The sequence below is a fragment of the Cetorhinus maximus genome, chromosome 5 (genome assembly GCF_964194155.1).
Source record: "Cetorhinus maximus chromosome 5, sCetMax3.hap1.1, whole genome shotgun sequence".
Taxonomy (NCBI): domain Eukaryota; kingdom Metazoa; phylum Chordata; class Chondrichthyes; order Lamniformes; family Cetorhinidae; genus Cetorhinus; species Cetorhinus maximus.
The window spans coordinates 164,131,718-164,152,369 of NC_135883.1; the positions used below are offsets into that span (position 1 = coordinate 164,131,718).

The following is a 20,652-nucleotide window of genomic DNA, read 5'->3' on the forward strand; positions in this document are numbered from 1 at the left end:
TTCAATCAACTGACTCCTAAACTAAAAACAGAATTTAAAAATGCCAACTAAAGCTACTTTAGTAAAACAGGAAGCTATTATAAAGAGACTGACCACACAAATTTCCAGACAGATTGTGAAAGGAACTTGCTACACTAGTTAAAACCACAACTCTAACCAATGCCACCCCACCCCCCCCCTCAAAACACCACACCAACCCCCTCCCCCCCCAAAACTCCCAATGATTGAATCATTTCAATGTGCATGGGTAGACGGGTGGTTGGGGGAGTGTAGGACAGAGCTGAAAATGTAGTTTCGCACTGCAGGTTTTTCTTTGGGCAGTAGCTGCAGATCAAAAATTGCCAGTGCCCTACTTCTGGACTTTGTGAAGAAACAAACTCCACAAATCAATCTTTCACAGACAAACATTATATATCATAAGACACAGGAGCAGAAATTAGGCCATTCGGCCCATCGAGTCTGCTCCGCCATTCAATCATGGCTGATAAGTTTCTCAACCCCATTCTCCCGCCTTCTCCCCGTAACCTATAAGACCATATCAAGTTCTGAATATAAATAGACTCAGTAAGAGCATGAAATTTAAGGATAGGTGCTATGTTTGTGAAATCAATTCTAAAACATTGAATCCAAATTGCAACTCTTTATTGATTACAGTAAGGTGTCACAGCTTATGATTTGGTACATCTATGGACATTCTCAGCTAGCTAGTGAACATAAAAATCCATTTAAATACCTTGTATTAGCATTTCAATCTTTCCAGATCACATCCAGCTAATTCACAATGCTGGTGATAAATAAATTTGAATCACCCACTGTAAACTCTAGGCAAATTCTGGGGTGGGGGAGCAAACATAACTGAAGAGAAAGCAATAGAAACACCCCTGCTCTCATCTGCAGTATACATAAAATAAAACTACATTTCATTGCCTTCTTTCAGGCAAATGTTAAAATGCAATGTAATTTGCAACATGGTACATCTGGATACAAGTATAGAATTTTTTTTATAAAACAACAAACAGTCTTTCAGTCAGCCTACAATTAAGGTTCAGCTGTCCTTTCAGATGACAACTGGCAAATTCCCACTCACACATCTTATCACCCACCACTAACTACTGTATATCCACTCTACATTAATCTGTTTAAAATAGTGAAGGCAGCTACATAACCATCTTTCAACAGCAGAAGAATAGCCAAACTACCCCCCCAGGTATTAATTCCCTGAGAGCTAGAGAAAAATGTTACCTCAAACGCCCATATAGAGGAACCAAGGCTGCACCCGAATCCATACACTTCACACTTTCCAGGATCACCTCTGCAAATGGCACATTATACACACACCATATCACCCAACCATACAAATAAAGCTAATGGGTAATGAGAATACATTGTAGTTTTGATATTACCAAGTTCTCACAAATCAAAATATTACCCAATTTTCTAACAGAACACCCCATCAGCAACATTTAAAATAACTTGTACCAGATGCTTTCAGTTTCAGCCTATACACTTGAGCACCATACATTCACAAGACTCCATATCCAATGCCAAACCAATTCTATGCCTCTTTTGAATCCTTTGCAAATCTATATCAAGTTGTTGAATCGAATTATATAAAGTAATAGGATCGTTATGGCATAGAAGGAGGCTATTTGGTCCATCAAGTCAATGCCAGCTCTCTGTAGAGAGAAAGGATTGCAAATGTGTAGTGCATCGCAAGGGCAGTAAATATGTGAGAAGCTGAAATGTCAAACTATAAAGGGAGTTAGTTGAATGGTTCATTAATGCCAACTGAACACCAAGACAAATACCCACTTTAATCACATCCCAGGCACCCAATCAAGAATAGGGAAAAGCAGGGTGTTCATGGGAGGAAGAAAGAGGAACACTTTTATTTTATTTTCTTGTCACTGCACATCATGGCTGAGAATGATAGATTATTTAATGTAATCAAATCATATAATTAAAACCAGTATATGACTCATTGCATGTCGTATCTGAATATAGTGTATGTTACGGATTGCTATATCTCTTGAAAAATAACCAATTCCCAAATTATCAACTAGTGCAGCAGGTCCACTTATCCCTGTATCATGCTGCCTAACAACAGTAATCGACAACAGGAGCAACCAGTGTGTGTCCAGATTGGCTGCAATCATCAATTCATAACTATTTATAGGCACAGATTTATTAATTAACATAAGCAACATACGACACAGGGATAAACATTCAACTCATGTCTCCAATGATAGCTCTTCAGTAGAAACTAGCTGCTCTGCTTTGATTTTCCTGTATCTTTTAATATTCTTCCTTTTCAAATACTTACACAAGAAACCTCTTAAAATGACCTTTACACACTGCCTCATAGCTTTTTGCAACCAAGCACTCTACATTTTGGCAGTCCTCTGTGTGAGAACATTTCTTGCAATTTCCTCCTTCTAGGGAGAGATGAGTATTTACCTGCCTATCACTGATTCCAGTGGAACTATCACTATTTACCCTCTCAAAATCTTTATAACTTTGAAAACCCCCATCAGACCCTCCACTTAAACTTTCACTGTGCCAATTAAAATAAACACATCTTGAGGCCTTCATTCACAAGCATATCCTGAAATTTCTAGTAGCCCTTCTACAGAATCTGCACTGTACCCTCAGCATTATAGCTTTGAGCCTTCCGAGCTCAGGACTGCATATGCCTTAAAGCTCATCAATTTTATTTAGAAATGTATCTTGAAATAGCTCATGCAGATGTTACTCGACAATATTAGAATCTTAACCACCACGAAAGGTTAAAGCTAATTACAAACTGCACTAAAATGTTTAACAGGGCTATAAATTCTTCAGGGCACTCCACGTACTTTTTGCCTCAACTGTCTCCAAGGTTGCAAGCATAGTGAAGAAAACACCTTGAGGGCGTACTAGTCAAGTATGACGTGTATTCATTCACTGCATACGTTATCAGTACCATTTCTGAACGAATTCTCTTTCCTTGTCATTTTAAAGGAATAGCAAAATTACCATTTCACTTCGCAACCCAGCTCCAGCTGTCACAGTAAACAATTAACTGACCAGTTGTCATATTAGCAACTGGAACTACAGAACGAGCAGATAGATGTAGCACTCCCTGTCAGTCTGGGGACCAGGAATCTTAATATAGTACAGAAAAGGCGAGACGAGATGTTCACCCTGTGGCTCTAACGACGGCTCCAAATGTATTATTTCTAATATTTCACGGGACGGAGGAAATTGTAATCACATTTTTCAACTGCAATCTACCCCTAAAAAGGGGATTCCGTAACAAAACGAAACAGCACTGAATGCCCTAAAACAATCTGCAGTTTTTGTAACGCTCTAGGATTTGGGGGGGGTGGAGTGTCAATTGTGTTTGGAAACCAACCATTAAGGGCACAGCAAGCACACAAAGCAGTTTGTATTTCACTCCCAAAGTAACGTCATTGAGAAGAGGGGGATCAGTACCAAATTAAAAGGAAAACTATCCAAAAGGACTGCAGCGTGGATAGCAGTAGGGCCTGCGTGAAAGATCCGTGTCTATTTCCCCTCCATACATTTATTGGGCTGGGATTTGCAACACTGCTTCCCAAACCCAGAACAAAAAAAACACTACAGGCTACAATTTTTAAAATGCTTTCGCAGCCGAAAACAGAATGCTTCCTTACAGAATAAACTGAAAATTATACCTTGCACAGACATATATCACCCCAATGAAGACAGTGTGTGTGTGTGTGGGGGGGGGGGGGGGGGGGTGGGGAAGAGAGGTTTAATGCCAATAAATACGAATGACCCCCCCAACAAGTTGAACGAGATGTTGATTTTTTTTGTTGTTGTTTTTTAAACGAGATGCAGTGGATGCGGCATATCTGAAGTGGGGGGGGGGGGGGGGTTAGTAAATAGATCAGAACTCACCCCACTCCAAAAACTCGTTGATGTTCTTCTCCCTCCTGAGGGGAGAGTTGGTGCACTCGTCGTACAGGCAGATGATAATGTCCAGCAAGGTCTCCATGCTGACCGCCGCACCGTTCTTCCGAGGCCCGTCCAGGATCATTTTCTCCAGTTTCTTCAAACGCACTTCTGCAGACATCTTGGCTTCGGGGACCAGCCTTAAACCCGGCTGGCTCTCCGGATCAGATGTGCCTTGCTTTTCCTCCCCTCCTATACAAAAGTATACAATCGAGGAGGAGGGAGGAGGGGAAAAAGAGAGTCTCGGATTCAGTTATTTATATATCTCTTCTCTTTTTGTTCAAAAACACAGAACAAGGTCCAGGTCGAGGCGGCAGTGTAAATAATCCGGGCGGAGAGCTGCAGAGCCGACACACAACAGGCATTATTCGCCCATTTTACCCTCTCCCTCCAGCTGCAGGAAGCGCCAGAGCCGCTGAAGGTTATTTCGGTTAAAATCCTCCTTTTCTTTTTCCTCACTCACTCTCTCCCTCAGTCTCTTCTCCTCCTCCCCTTCCCCTCTCACAGTTCAGACCGCAGCAGGAGCAGGAAGATGCAGCATCTTGTCTCCCCCCCTCCCCTCCCCTCCCCAGATCCGAGGGGGCTTTGGGAGAGCAACAAACACGATGGTGGGTGATGAATGATGAGAAAGCTCCTCCTCAGCAAAACCGCCTCGGCTTCACTTCATTGAGAGAGAGAAAATCCTCATTATTTATCCTCACTCACATTCCACCCCCGGCCTGACAAGTTTTCTTTTATTTCCCTTTCTCCCCCAGACACAAACGAATATTTTTTTTCTCCCGCATCAGGTCTCCACCGTCTGTTTTGTTTTTCTCTCTCTCTTCGTTTTGGTCAGTGAGTAACCAATGTATATATGAACCGGTTGCTCTGTTTCTTTATTTTTATATATATATATTTATATATTTTTTTTAAAATCTAACGGCTGCCTCTTTCTCTCACGACAGCATCATCTCACTCTCCTCCTCCTCCTCCTTGTTGCTGCTGCTGCGGCCGCTGCTGCTTCTGGAGATTAAAAAAAACACACAACATGGCGACCGCTCCCTGCGGGACTGAGACCCAAGACTGACGGCCAGAGGGGGAGGGGCAGCCCGCCCGCCAAGCCAACCCAACCCACCCCCACCGCCACCGCCTGGCACGCCGGGATACGGGAGGACTGGGAGATTGGGAGATTGGGAGATTGGAGGTCGGGGGGGCGGGCTACAAACTGACTGCCCAGCACGTCGGGATACTGGAGGACTGAAGGGTGCGAATCGGCCGCCCAGCATGCCGGGATACTGGAATACTAACGTGCGAAGAGGAGGCTGCGGGGATAACGGTGGTGGCCATAATGGAGGATGAGCGGGATAGGCGGTGGGGAATAAGATCAGTGAAGGCACCGTTTCTTCTCTTTGGTTGGGGTCGCTGGAAGTGGAAGAGTAGGAGTATTGGCAGAGTGAGGTTAGGATTGAGGCCACTGTCACCGTGTGGTTTAGCTGGTAGCGCACTCTCACCTCTGCGGCACAAGGCTCTGGGGTCAAGTCTTTTGAGCACAAGACTCCAGGCTGACGGGCCAGTGCAGTACTGAGGGTGCACTGTCCTGTCGGAGGTGCCATCTTTTGGATGAAACATTAAATTGAGAACTCTTCCATCTTCTATCAAGTGGATGTAAAGATCCTGTGGCACTAAATACAAAGAGAAGGGGAATTATCCCTTATGTCCTGGCCAATATTTATCCCTCAATTAACATCACTAAAACAGATTACCTGGCTATTAGCACATGCGAACACACGCCTGGCTGGTTTCCAACATTCTACCTTCCATAAACTTGAGGTCATCCAAAACTCTGTTGCCCTTGTCTTAACTCAAACCAAGTTCCATTCCCCCATCATCCCTGTGCTCACTGACCTACATTGGCTCCTGGTCAATCAATGTTTTGATTTTAAAATTCTCATCCTTGTTTTCAAATTTCTCCATGGTCTTGCCCTCCCTATCTCTAATCTCCTCCATCCCCACAACCCTCTGAGATATCTGAGCTCCTCTAATTCTGGCCTCTTGTACATTCCCAGTTATAATCACTCCACCATTCCCAGTTATAATCATCTCTACCATATCTTCACCCTAAGCTCTGGACTAACCTCCCTACACTTCTGTACCTCGCTTGCCTCATTTAAGACACTCCATGAAACATGCCTCTTTGACTAAGCTTTTGGTCATCTGATCTCTTTATGTGGCTCCCTATTATTCTTTGTTTTATAATGTTCTTGTGATGTGTCTTGGGACATTTTATTACATTAAAGAAACTCACCAAGGCTTCTTAGGCAGCACCTTCCAAACTCATGACCGTTACCATCTAGAAGGATAAGGGCAGCAGACACATGGGAACACCACCACCTGGAAGCTCCCCTCCAAGCCACCACCATCCTGACTTGGAAATATATCACCATTTCTTCACTGTTGCTGTGTCAAAATCCTGCAAATCCCTCTCAAACAGCACTGTGGGTGTACCTACAACACATGGACTGCAGCGGTTCAAGAAGGCAGCTGACCACCACCTTCTAAAAGGGCAACTAGGGATGGGCAAAAATGCTGGCCCAGCCAGCGAAGCCCAAATCCCATGAATGAATAAAAAATATATAAATATGATTGGTTGTTGTGGGATCTTGCTGTGCGCAAATTTGCTGCTGCATTTTCTACGTTATGACAGTGACTACACTTCCAAAGCTGAGAAAGCACTTTCGGACATCTTGGGGGTGAGAGGCCATGGCACATGATCGGATTGGCATGCTGGGATTCTGGAGGAGTAAAGGTGTAAGTAGTTGGAGGACCAGGAGTCTGGCATATGCACAAGGTTGCCAGCCCAACCTGGGAGCCGCATGAAGCTAACTGACCTTAGATGCACTCCCAACTATCCATTGTGCCTGTTTTTCATGCATATATGCACATATATTTTGCAAGTGAATCTGCAATCAGAAAAATCCCAACTTGCAAGTTGCAAGTGATGAAAAAGCAGCTGAAGGCGCATTAATGGGAAAGGACTTCAAAGCGGGATTGCAAGCAACCTTCAGTTCTAGCAATGTTCTGGCAATATCCATAGTTCTAGCATCGGGCCACTAAAAAGCTGACTCCTACCTTTTAGTTTGCAAAGGTGCGCACTTAGCATAGAAAACAGTTCCGTTTTAAACAGCTAGTGTCACCTTCAAGCACTCTCAGACCTGGTACAGCATATTTCAATGCAGTTTTAGCTTTCTCTGCTCTGCCCAAATGGAGTGCCCTCTATTGTACCAGTATGATATTTCAGCTTCGTTCACACTCCCATCATTGTGGCTGAGTTGTTAAACATTTCAACAGTTTGTACAAAAGAAAGACAAACTTCAGTTTTTCAGCTTAAACTGGTCTTATCTTCTCTGAGTAAACGGCAATTATTTCCAAATGAAGGGTAAATTCGTGGTGTGCTTCACAACTATTAGGAACTGTAATTGGACTAGAAAATTTCATCTCACTTTGGACACTTAGAAAACAAGTGCACCCGGTGTGGAGGGGGCGGGGAGGGAGGAGGACCTCCTCGTGGGCCTGTTCCTGGGCCTGGCCAAGTAGCCAACAACAAGTCCAGGCAGTCAGTCAAGGGGGTCATCCGACCCGATTGCCTGCTCCTCTACCGTGGCTATGTTCACAGCCAGGTGGCCCTGGAGAGGGTACGCTGGAGGCTTCTGTGATCGGTGGGTGCCACAGGGGCTGGGGTGCCCCAGAAACAACATTTTGATTTGATTTGGTAAGTTTCCTTTCACGTTTTTGTTTCAGTTACAGTGCCCCACCAGGGGCTATCACCCACTCTGATTTATTGATTTTTAGTTTAATTTATTGATTTTGTTTCTCAAAAAAAAGCCATACGCCCAAATGAGCCATTTACCTCTTTAAGCTGAGCTGCTTCAAAACACCAGGTCCCACTGATAAAAATGCGCTGAGCACCTCTGCACAGGTGTTCTTGCTGCAATTTTCCCTGAAATATTTTCCTGTTAAATGTTCCGAAGACACAAGGAAAATGGAAACAAGTCCTTGGAGCACAAAGGGGAAGAAACTCCACATTAATAGTAAATAATTATTTGCAGGGTTTTCTTTTTGGTCGGTCCATGGGTATTTGACAAGCCTCAGAATCCATTCCTGCATTTACAACTCTCCGATCTGCTGAGAAATTACCGAGATAACATTTTAATATGCTGATATGGAACACACTCCCAGCCCGTAGGAAGTCACCTTACTTACTACAGACAACTTAGTCATACGTTTGAAATCCCGAGCCTTCCTATCCCTCAGGTGTGTACAGAGATACTGATAGCATTTAGCTATTGTTTAAATCTACACAGTGTACCAGCACAGAGCACTGGCAAACTTTTCCACTTTTCAATATATACCACCCTACATATTAGTGCATTAACATACAGGGCTATTTGCAGACAATAGCAACATTTCAAACTTCAGTGACATATATAATGCTCTAGATCCCATTGATGAGCCAGCCTGGCAGCTGACACAAGTGTCCTCTTTTATGGACAACTGCTCTCTCAAAGGAATGAGATTACCATGTTGTCACAGAAAATTGACTCAATCCCTATTATCCATCAAAAAGTGGTTCTGATCCTCTATCACTGGGCGATCCCCATACGCCAAGACATGATCCTGATCTTTGATCACCAGGTGAAGATGATCCTCAATGACTTGGTGATCCTGAACCTCAACCATCAGTGATCCTGAACCTTGATCACCAGGTAACCCCAAAACTCTATCACCAGATGATCCCACTACTCTATCACCAGGTGAAACTGAACCTTGATAACCAGGTAATCCCGATACTCTTTCACCAGCTTATCCCAATCCCTGATCACCAACTGATCCTGATCCTTCAAAAGGTAATCCCGATACACTGTCATCAGACCTTCATTCAGTTCTTCAATTACCAGGTGATCCCAATTTTAAACTACCAGGTGATCCTGATCCTCTATCACCGGGTGATCCTGATCCTCTATCACGTGGTGATCCTGATCCTCTATCAACAGGTGATCCTGATCCTCTATCACCTGGTGATCCTGATCCTTTATCACTGGGTGATCCTGATCCTCTATCACTGGGTGATCCTGATCCTTTATCACTGGGTGATCTTGATCCTCGATCACTGGTTGACCCAGATCCTCTATCACTGAGTGATCCTGATCCTTTATCACTGGGTGATCATGATCCTCGATCACTGGGTGATCCTGATCCTCGATCACTGGGTGATCCTGATCCTCTATCACCGGGTGACCCTGATCCTCAATCACTGGGTGATCCTGATCCTCTATCACTGGGTGACCCTGATCCTCGATCACTGAGTGATCCTGATCCTCAATCATGGAGTGATCCTGATCCTCGATCCTGATCCTCTATCATCTGGTGATCCTGATCCTCGATCACTGAGTGATCCCGATCCTCTATCACTGGGTGATCCTGATCCTCGATCAGGGAGTGATCCTGATCCTCGATCGTGGAGTGATCCTGATCCTCGATCACTGGGTGATCCTGATCCTCTATCACCTGGTGATCCAATCCTCTATCACCAGGTGATCCTGATCCTCGATCACGGAGTGATCCTGATCCTCGATCACGGAGTGATCCTGATCCTCGATCACTGGGTGATCCTGATCCTCTATTACCTGGTGATCCTGATCCTCTATCACCGGGTGATCCTGATCCTCTATCACCGGGTGATCCTGATCCTCGATCACTGGGTGATCCTGATCCGCTATCACTGGGTGATCCTGATCCTCTATCACTAGGTGATCCTGATCCTCGATTACCGAGTGATCCTGATCCTTGATCACCGGGTGATCCTGACCCTCGATCACCGAGTGATCCTGATCCTCGATCACCAGGTGATCCTCGATCACCGGGTGATCCTGATCTATCACCGGGTGATCCTGATCCTCGATCACAGGGTGATCCTGATCTATCACTGGGTGATCCTGATCCTCTATCACTGGGTGATTCTGATCCTCTATCATTGGGTGAACCTGATCCTCTATCACCGGGTGATCCTGATCCTCTATCACCAGTTGATCCTGATTCTCTATCACTGGGTGATCCTGATCCTCGATCACTGGGTGATCCTGATCATCGATCACCATGTTATCCTGATCCTCTATCACCAGGTGTTCCCGATCACCAAGTGACCCAGATCCTTGCTCACCTAGTGATGTAGATCCTCAATCATCAGTTGATCCTGATCCCCAATCACCAGATTATACTGATACTCAATCACCAGATGGCGCTGAACCTACATCACCAGTTGATCCTGATTCTCAATCACCGGGTGATCCCGATCCTCAATCAGCAGATGATTTTTAAAAATTCATTTACAGGATGTGGGCATCGCTGGCTGGGCCAGCGTTTATTGCCCATCCCTAATTGTCCTTGAGAAAATGGAGGTGAGCTGCCTTCTTGAATTGCTGCAGGTCCTGTGATATAGATACACCCACAGTGCTATTAGGGAGGGAGTCCCAGAAGTTTGACCCAGCGACAGTGAAGGAACGGCGATATATTTCCAAGTCAGGATGATTAGTGGCTTGGAGGGGAACTTACAGGTGGTGGTGTTCCCATCTATCTGCTACCCTTGTCCTTCTAGATGGTAGTGGTTGTGGGTTTGGATGGTGCTGACGAAGGAGCCTTGGTGAATTCCTGCAGTGCATCTTGTAGATGGTACACGCTGCTTCTACTGTGCGTCAGTGTTGGGGGGAGTGAATGTTTGTGGATGTGGTGCCAATCAAGCGGGCTGCTTTGTCCTGGATGGTGTCAGCTTCTTGAGTGTTGTTGGAGCTGCACTCATCCAGGCAAGTGGGGAGTATTCCATCACACTCCTGACTTGTGCCTTGTAGATGGTGGACAGGTTTTGGGGAGTCAGGAGTTGAGTTATTCACTGCATTATTCCTAGCCCCTGACCTGCTCTTGTAGCCACAGTATTTATATGGCTAGTCTAGTTCAGTTTCTGGTCAATGGTAAGCCCCCCAGGATGTTGATAGTAGGGGATTCAGTGATGGTAATGCCATTGAACGTCAAGGGGCAATGGTTAGATTCTTCCTTGTTGGAGATGGTCATTGCCTGGCATTTGTATGGTGTGAATGTTACTTGCCACTTGTCATCCCAAGCCTGGATATTGTCTAGGTTTTGCTGCATTTGGACATGGACTGCTTCAGTATCTGAGGAGTCGCGAATGGTGCTGAACATCGTGCAATCATTAGCGAACATCCCCACTTCTGACCTTATGATGGAAGGTAGGTCATTGATGAAGATGGTTGGGCTGAGGATACTACCCTGAGGAACTCCTGCAGTGATGTCCTAGAACTGAGATGATTGACCTCCAACAACCACAACCATCTTCCTTTGTGCTAGGTATGACTCCAACCAGTGGAGAGTTTTCCCCCTGATTCCCATTAACTCCAGTTTTGCCAGGGCTCCTTGATACCACACTCAGTCAAATGCAGCCTTGATGTCAAGGGCAGTCACTCTCACCTTGCCTAATTACCCTTAAACTGAGTGTCTTGCCAGGTCATTTCAGAGGTCAGTTAAAAGTCAACCACATTGCTGTGAGTCTGGAGTCACATGTAGGCCAGACTGGGTAAGGATGGCAGATTTCCTTTCCTAAAGGATAATAGGCAAATGAAACTCAGAAATGGCCAAGAAGCAGTTAATTCTGCTTCAGGTGTGACTCTAAGTATCATTTTACAGTGAACTACCAAAAGTTGAGAGGCAAGGCCCTTGAAGTGACTCATGCAAAAAAGAACTCTGCAAAAGAGGAATAATATAATAATGAATCCAAACAAATTCTATTGGTCACAAGGAGTTTTAGTTCTACAATTTATTAGTTGTGGATTTATCGAACTGTGCAGTACTAGATATACTTGCACTTCAACAATATGTGGACCAGATTGGCTAAAATACTATCTTGATTCACTCAGTAGTGAGGATCGACACAATGTTAAGGAACATTGAAATTCTACTCACTTTAGGGTTTTGGCACTAAATACTCTGGCTCTCTTGACCTGACTGTCTACATCAGTTTGGTAACATATATGTTGGTTGGCTCTTCAGAAGAGGGCCTCTGCCATTACCTTGATGCAGTGATGTACAACTGATTGGGGAGATGTTGCACATATCTCCAGTGTGCCCCTGGAACGAAGCTGAGGTGTAAAAATTCAGGGCCACAGTGACCTTGAGATCCACTGGCATCAGATGATCACCAATACCACCGAAGCTCACCTCCACCACCATCATGACACATAGGTCAGCGATAGCCTCTCGGGAGACGCACAGTTTTTGGTGGTCCTGCCATTCCGACATTTGAAGGTAGCTCATCCTTTGTAGATCCCGCCGACAAGGTACCTTCCTCTCCACGCTGGCACACACTTGTGGTCCCCTCTGTGGCCTTCTGCTGATTCCCCATCATGAGGCTGCCCCTGCAGGTGGCCTGAAAGTTGCTGCTGTCCTGACGTGTGCGCCTCCCACCATCCCCCCTCTCAAGTTCTCCTCGCTGGAGGAACCATCCTCCAGAATGAACACTTGGACATTGCCGTTCTTAGAGGAACATCCTGCCAGTAGCTGTTGCAATGCAGCCTATCCCACACCCTCTCAGGCCTCTCTCCAGCGAGCCCTTTGCCAGGGGCACAGTTTCCTCAAGGGGGCCTTGGTCCTAAATCAATTGCTGCCCAAATCCTTTCAACCACGAATGAAAAAAGCCTCAATCCATGGCTGCCAAGTACAACAATAACAACAGCTGCCTCCCTATGCCCCCTTTAAAAGCTGCCGAGGCTCTGATCTCCTATGTTCCCCGTGCGATTACTGTTAAATCCGGAGGGGCCTGTAAAATCATGGTCTATTACCCTTAACATTAAATACCTGTCAGTCGCCAGCGGCATCTCCACATGGCTTCCCATCCGCCACTCGTAAAATCTGGGACCGGTGTGATGACGTTGGAATATGGGAAGATGTGGGGGTGGATAACCTGACCCACTACATGCAATTTTATAGCCTACCACATCACTCCACCCACCCCCCCCCACCGCCCTCCCCACACCTCCCCCACCCACCTTCCATTGCATCTGTTGTAAAACCTCAGCCATCATCTCTGAATCACCTTTCAAAGCTGAAAGAGCAGAAATTCCAGCCCAGGTCATGGATGTAATTCCAGCCGTTCGTTTGCCAGTGGGCAGAATGTAGCATGTGGTTCTGCCAGGATTTCATCCAATATTCTCCACACAGCTATTTGCTTCTGGTGTGAGGGCAGGGAGTGAATACCATGGGGGAACCTTTTCTTTGTTTCACCCTCACCTCAGGGGGGCAGATCCTGGGAATTCCACCATGTACATCCTTAAAGAGCCTCAGTGGAATTCTTGTCCAGAAAAGTTTACGTTTGCATAGAGGGCAGAAGGGGCTGAGGTTTGGGTTGGGGATTGGGAAACTCTCCTCCCATAACAGGCAGGCACCAAACTTGCCAGCTATAGGGACAGGTGGGCATTGGCAATGCACCACCTTGTTGCTTGTGGCCACCAGTTCCAAGCTTTCCCATTAACTCGCGCAGAAAGTGCGCTAGAGGGCACAGACAGGCACAGTCTGAATGGAACAGCTGCAGTAGCATTTGCAAGTCTGATGGGTCTTTCTGGTCTGCTCAGTCATAACTGGTTTAGAGGAAAATGCTACAGAAAATGAAGATTCCCTTTTTTTCCTAATTGCATGATGTATAATGCACAGTAGGAAGGATAGAAATGTATTAATTACTCATCAAATGTGCTCTGTGCAACCCTCATGGCTAATACAGTGGACAAGAGGTCATGCCTTCGGTGCGATGATATTACAGTCTCGCTACTTTAATCTAATGCAATGACACCAGGGTCAGAGTCACAAACAAAGTCTTGACAGGGAAGAGATTGGTTTATTTTTATCTGGGGATTGTGAGCTGATTATTTCCAGAGAAGTCCAGTTTAATAGAATCACTGTCCATTGGGATTGGTCCAGGGGCTTCGTTCCCTTCGTCAATACTTATTTGCACACAGCAGTTTATCAATTAACCAACTTCACAATTGTGTCACCAGGGATGTTTGCAGGAAACATAAGGAGGTCAATGAGAGTAGCAGCTGCTTTATCACTATCCCAACTCCTGCTTTCTCTTTGAATTCAGTTTCATAAGTTATTGCCTTGAATATAGATTGGGGTGGGCAAACTTTTCAGCTGGAGGGTCACATCTGGGTATGGAAATTATATGGGAGAGCAATAAATGCTTAGGAAACAAAATCAAAAAAAGATAAATTTTGGTACAAATAAACGTAAAACCTTAATTATTATGAGAATCACACCACAATAACAATACCCTACAATAATGAAACCTAATGCACCCCCTGTTTCGTGCCTTCTTGGCTTCCATTGTGTAGGTCTCAATAATGCTCCACGTGCACTCTCAACTCTCACGTGGCGGCCGCACTCCTTGAAAAACACCTGCTCCTGTGCTAAATTAACCATAAAACCTACTAAAAGGCCAGGTCAGAATCAAATACTGTTATATTGGAAGCTATACAAGAATTGTAGAAGGATATCTTATAGTGGATATTGGAGAAATCATACCCTTGGCTGATTCCTGTCAGGCCAATTATGAGGAGATCTAATAGAGCAGCACGAGGCACCTAACCAGGTAGGTAGATATTCCTCTTTCTACATCCCAATGAGTAAAATCCCTCTTTCCATGATCTAGGTCCACAGGTGAATAGAGAATATACTATAATGTTTGGCACCATGACCTCAATAGCTTCTTCATCTCTGCCTTTCTCTTATCTTTCACCAGTTTACCTTTGCATCCTAAAATTCAAACAACAGATTTGAATCCATCAGCATGACAGCTCTTCATCAACCATAACCTGGATGGACTGTCAAACATTATCGTTACTTACATTGTGTTGCCCTTAGCACTCCTCCACATCTGCTCCTCCTCTCTCACATGGTGCCCACACTCCTTGAGAAATGTACGCCTCCGGCCACTTAATTAGCTGAAACTATTTCCTGTAGCCATTGGATGCCCTGGCATGGCTGAGGGCTGGACCAAAAGCTCCCATGGGGCATAGTTTTCCCACTTTGGTATAAAGGATTGAAGGGAAATGCAGAGAAACTTTATCGTCTGGTGGGGGGTGTTAAAATTAGGACTAGGCAGTTTAGGAGCTGAGGAAGCACTTTTTCACACAAAGGATAATAGAAATCTGGAATTCTCTCCCCAAAGAGGCTGTAGATATTGGGGATCAGTTCATATGTTCAAGACTGGGATCAATAATAGGTAAGTGTATGAAGGGATAGGGATCTAAAGTGGGTAAATGGAGTTAAGATATAGATCAACCATGATCTAATTGAGCAGAGCAGGCATTGGCTCATCAGCGATCGCTGGTTGCATATCCATGCATTATTTCCAGGATAATTTACTTTTACTGTCCTCATGCCCCAGCAGACTGCCCATCAACTTCTTGAAGTGCTATAAGGATTCTGTCTGAGTTACCTTCCTCCAGAATCTAAGTTCACCAATTGACCACCCTCTGGAAAAAAGAAAACATCCAGACATTCCGACTTCCACCTCTGATTCCTCAGTTCGCATGGGTGTCCTCCTGTTTGTATCGTGGTGAGATTCTTGGCCCTTGGTGTATTTACATCAAATCACAGATTGCCAACCCAAGAAATAACTCTGTGGCCACTTCACCAGAGGCACAGCCACTAGAATTCCTGGAGCTGGAGAGGGCATAAATCGCATTTGCACCCCAGGAGGTGGGAGTAATCTAGGCCCCTTTCAGGACACCTCCTGTTTGGAGGTAACTTCAGGTAAGGGAGGCTGTGGTCATTCTTCTTCCTGCCTCATCTCCCCCAATCCACCCTCAGCCACAGGTAAAGGGAACCAATTCCACCCCTTATGCCTTGGAAGGACTCAAACAAAATCACACCTTTGTTTAACCTATATAGGAATAGACTGGATGTTAAAGTCGCTCTTTTCCAATAGAGTAACGAGCCTCTAGAATATAGAAAGTAAATGTCTTTAGAGACAACACATTTGATCTCTTGGACTGGTTTCTGACTGCCTAAGGGAGCCTGAGAGGAATTTTCCAGAGTAGTTTATTGTGTGGAAGAAAATCCCAGGTAGAGCAGTGAAGACAAAAACCCTAAAATGATTTAAGAAACAACTGGAAGCTGCAAGTGAGGTACATTATGATATCTCTGGATAGATGAATTAAGATGGGCTGAATGACCTTCCTCATTTGTAATTTGGGCATAGCAAGCTCCCACAAATAGAAAAGAGATAATGAACAGAATCCATTGATCAGAAACTGAACTGGACCAGCCATATCAATAATATGGCTACAAGAGCAGGTCAGAGGCTGGGAATTCTGCAGTGACTAATTCATCTCCTGACTCCCCAAAGCCTGTCTACCATGTCATGAGGCTATACGAACATACAAATTAGGAATAGGAGTAGGCCATTCGGCCCCTCGAGTCTGCTCCACCATTTAATAAGATCATGGCTGATTTGAATGTAACCTCAACTCCACATTCCACCAACCCTTTATAATCTTTCACCCCCTTGCTTATCAAGAATCTAACCACCTTTGTCTTAAAAATGTTCCAAGACTTTGCTTCCACTGCTTTTTGAGGAAGAGGGTTCCAAAGACTCACTACCCTCTGAGAGAAAAAATTCTCCTCATCTCGGTCTTAAACGGGTGACCCCTCATTTTTAAACTGTGACCTGGCTGAAAGCTTCAGGCCCTGACATGCGAATAGAAAAAAACCTAGTCCTTTATCCCAGTCCTGGGGGTACTCGTGGCAATATGCCCCGATCAATGTTTTTAGGGTCTGGTGGTACCGTTCTTTGCCCCTTTAATTTTGAACATATGATTTTTCAACTTTTAGCTGACTGGAAATTTTGCAATTTCAAGTGAGACAGAGCAAACTGCTTAAAAATTCAAGGCCACGTTCCAAGGTGATGGTGAGAAACAAACAAATCACCCTCATGGGAGTGTGAAGAGAGAGACATTTCCTATAATCCAGACACCCATCGGAACTCGTAACTGACTAAGGAAGAGACATTTAAAATGCAAAGCACTGGTTATTGAAACAATAGTTGCCACAGACAGACACACCCAAAACCTCTTGGAAATACACAATGGGTGAAGTATTTCAAGGCAGGGCTGCCCAGCCACTAGAGAGAGATTGCACGCAACATAGGCGGTGTCAAGAAAGTCTTCAGCAGGGGAAACAGACTGAAGGCTGCTCTCTCTCCCCCTCTCTCTTTTGGAATAATTGTGATGCCCGAATCGAGAAGCCAACTCTAACAGAAACCTACTAGCAAACCAAGGTCTCTTAATAATTGCAACTAGCTAACCTGCCCAGCCACAGGTTTTAAAACCTATGCCTCAAGGGCAATCAAAGGGCACTTAACTGTATATTCTTTTACCTTTTTCTATTGGACTCTAACTCCCCTTATTTCTGTATGTATTTGTGTGTGTGTGTGTGTGTGTGTGTATGTGTATCGGGGTGTGTGTGTGTGTATCTGTGTATGTGTGTGTGTATCTGTATGTGTGTGTGTGTGTGTATCTGTGTGTGTGTGTGTATCTGTGTGTGTGTGTATCTGTGTATGTGTGTGTATCGGTGTGTGTGTGTGTATCTGTGTGTGTGTGTGTATCTGTGTATGTGTGTGTGTATCTGTGTGTGTGTATCTGTATGTGTGTGTATGTATGTGTATCAGGGTGTGGGTGTGGGTGTGTAATGACTGCATGAGGGCCGAATGTTTGACGTTGCATTTTTATTATTTTTCTCAGGTTTATTGGTTAATAAATTTGCTCTTTCTTTGACTCAAGAAAACCTTGTTTGATTGGCTCCTTATTGCTTACAGCTTAAATAGTTAAATACATTCTGATTTGGAAAAGGCATATCCTCGTGAAAAAGGAACTTAAACTTTTGTTGTGACCAACCAGGGGTTTGAATAGTGTGAAGCCAGTTCACCCATTCTCACCTGGTCATAACAAAAATGGAGGGGCCCATGTCCGGGATCATTCCCACAGACTGGTGAAAGAATTGGGGTGGGGAAAGTAAATTGTTGCTTCAAAAGCAATTTAAAAACTGCAGAAGGTTTCCTTGAGTCTGCAATACTAAAGTGCTAAAATATCCATATTCGATGTCAATGTTTTCATGGATCAGGATGAGATAACTGACGAGAAGTTAAGGACACTGTCCTTGGAAGAATTAAAAGATGTAGCTAGGCACTTAGAGGTGGAATTTTGCCTGAAAGCCAGAAAAATGGAAATTTTAAAATGGGTGTCGAAACATCTAGAGGTGGAAAATGAGGACACTGAAACAGATAAATAGCGGCAGAGAAATGAAGATTGGTGCAGTGGAAATTGGAACTGGAATTTGAGGAAAGAGAGAGAGAGAGAGAGAGGCAGGAACAGGAGGAAGAGAGAGAATTCCAGGAAAGAGAAAAGGAAAAGGAGTTTAAATTAAAATAGCTCGAGCTGAGAAGGAAGGATCCCACTTTGCCCATTGAAGACACCCCTGGTGAGGGAACCACCCCGAGCTCAGACTTAGGGCCTGAGCTATTCAAGTTTGCCCATTTAATCCCTAAGTTTGATGAAGAAGAGGTGGACGTTTTCTTTATCTCTTTTGAAAGGTTAGCTCAGCTGTTAAAGTGACCAGCCCATCACTGGTCCCTGCTATTGCAGAGTAAGCTGACAGCAAAAGCTCACAAAGTTTACTCCCTCTTGCCTGAGGAAAGGGCAACAAGCTCTGAGGCAGTAAAAAGGGCTGTTTTAACTGAGTGCCAGTTAGTGTTGGAGGCGTACCGTCCGAAATTCCATTCCCTCAGGAAACGACCTGACCAAACGTACCTGGAATTTGAACGACTTAAGCAACTCGCTTTTGACCAGTGGGTACAGGCGCTTAAAATTGAGGCCACCTACCACCTTTGTGAGATAATTCTCCTCAAGGAGTTCAAAAGCTCCATACCCTTCCCAATAAGAACTCACACAGAGGAACAGAGAGTAACGGGGCCAGATAGGCAGCCGCCTGGCTGATAATTATGAGCTTGTCCACAAACCCTCATCCCAAAGGAAACCCTTCCCTAGTCACCCTCAACCAACTGAAAACGATAGAAAGTGGGAGAGCGATGGGAAACTGGGCACCCATGGGAGAGAAGGAATGGCTGGAAACACAGGGTACCCTCCTCAGGCTGGAGAGAATGGTGCTGAGAAAAGGAGTGAAACCACAGGCCTGTGTGTTTTAACAAGGCAGGCCATCTCCGTGCTGATTGTTGGGGGTTATGGGAAAAACCCATGGAGCACACAATCCCCGTACAGAAAATGGGAGTCAGACAGGGACCATAGCAGACCGGGCAATGCCTCTGTGGCAGCAAATCCCTGTAGACACACCTACTGTGAGTGCAGGTTCTGAGTTTAAAATATCCCTGAGAGTTACAAGGATTTTGTATCAGAAGGGAGATTGGCCACATTTCCCCAGAGCAAGGTGAGTAAGTCTATTGTGATACTGAGGGATACAAAGGCCAGCAAACCTCTCCTGCTGGGAAAAGGCATGACCTTTCCACCAGAGAGTGCAGTAAGTGCCAAGGTGTTGGTAAAGGGTACTGAAGGAGGGTACATGCCCACCCCCTTATACCAGGTGCACCTGGAGCACAACCTTGTGCCAGGTCCGGTGACCGTGGGAGTCGTCCCCAGTTTGTCTGTGGACAGGGTTGGCCTGCTCCTCTGCAATGACCTGGTGGGATTAAAAGTGGTAGCAATCCCAGTGGTCTCAGAGAAGCCGACCAAAGTCAGGGAGACAGAACAGCTGCAGGAGGAAGTGCCTGGTATTTTCCCTGACTGCCTGGTAATCCCGTCTATGGCCAGAAAAACTCCGTCAGAGGAGGCTGAAATGGCACTGCAGACAGATGACCCCCCCTGAATGGTTATCTGAGTTCTTTTTCGGGAGTTTAGAGGACACCGAGGTGGTAATAAGTGGGTCTTCCCTGGTTGCGGCTCAGCAAGCCGGCCCATTGTTAAAAAAGTTAGCTCAGGCTGCCCAAACTGAAGCTGAGGCAGAGGCAACCCCTGAATGCTACTACATTAAAAATGAGGTGCTGATGTGGAAGTGGAGACCCCCTCAAGGACCTGCAAACAAGGAGTAGACAGTGATCTACCAGGTGGTAGTGCCACTGAGGTACCGTGGGGAAAATATTAAGGCTGGCACATGAAATTCCGATGTGTGGGTATGCTGGCATATGAAAAACCCAACACCCATTAGCCAGCATTTTTACTGGCCACACCTCCTCAGGGATGTAGTAAGGTTTTGCAGAACCTGCCACTCCTGCCAGGCTGTGGGAAAACCCCAGCCTGCAATAAAACTTACACCTATAATTCCGACGCCGGCTTTTGGAGAACCATTCAGCAAGACGCTAGTGAACTGTATAGGGCCCCTGTCTAAAACAAAAGGGGGATATCCTTACCACCATGGATGCGGCTGCCCGCTTCCTGGAGGCCAGTCCCCTGAGAATCACACCTGACAAAATAGTGGTGGGCAAATTAACACAATTCTTTACCCAGTATGGACAGGCCACCGAGAGCCAATCAGATCAGGGCTCAAATTTCGTGTCCCAAATATTCCAGGAAA

At 45.2% G+C, this 20,652-nt stretch overlaps 1 protein-coding gene across 6 annotated transcripts in view; it reads right to left on the reverse strand.

Moving 5' to 3' along the window:
* LOC144681055 (serine/threonine-protein kinase MRCK alpha-like) overlaps nt 1-5,021 on the reverse strand; it is a 607,421-nt gene extending 602,400 nt beyond the window's left edge. For all 6 annotated transcript variants that reach the window (XM_078542748.1, XM_078542747.1, XM_078542746.1 and 3 more), the window contains exon 1: nt 3,922-5,021. In XM_078542748.1, coding sequence (XP_078398874.1) covers nt 3,922-4,096 — 175 coding nt within the window. In that variant the 5' untranslated portion in view covers nt 4,097-5,021. The remainder of the gene's footprint in view (nt 1-3,921) is intronic.
* Nucleotides 5,022-20,652: the final 15,631 nt, after the last annotated feature.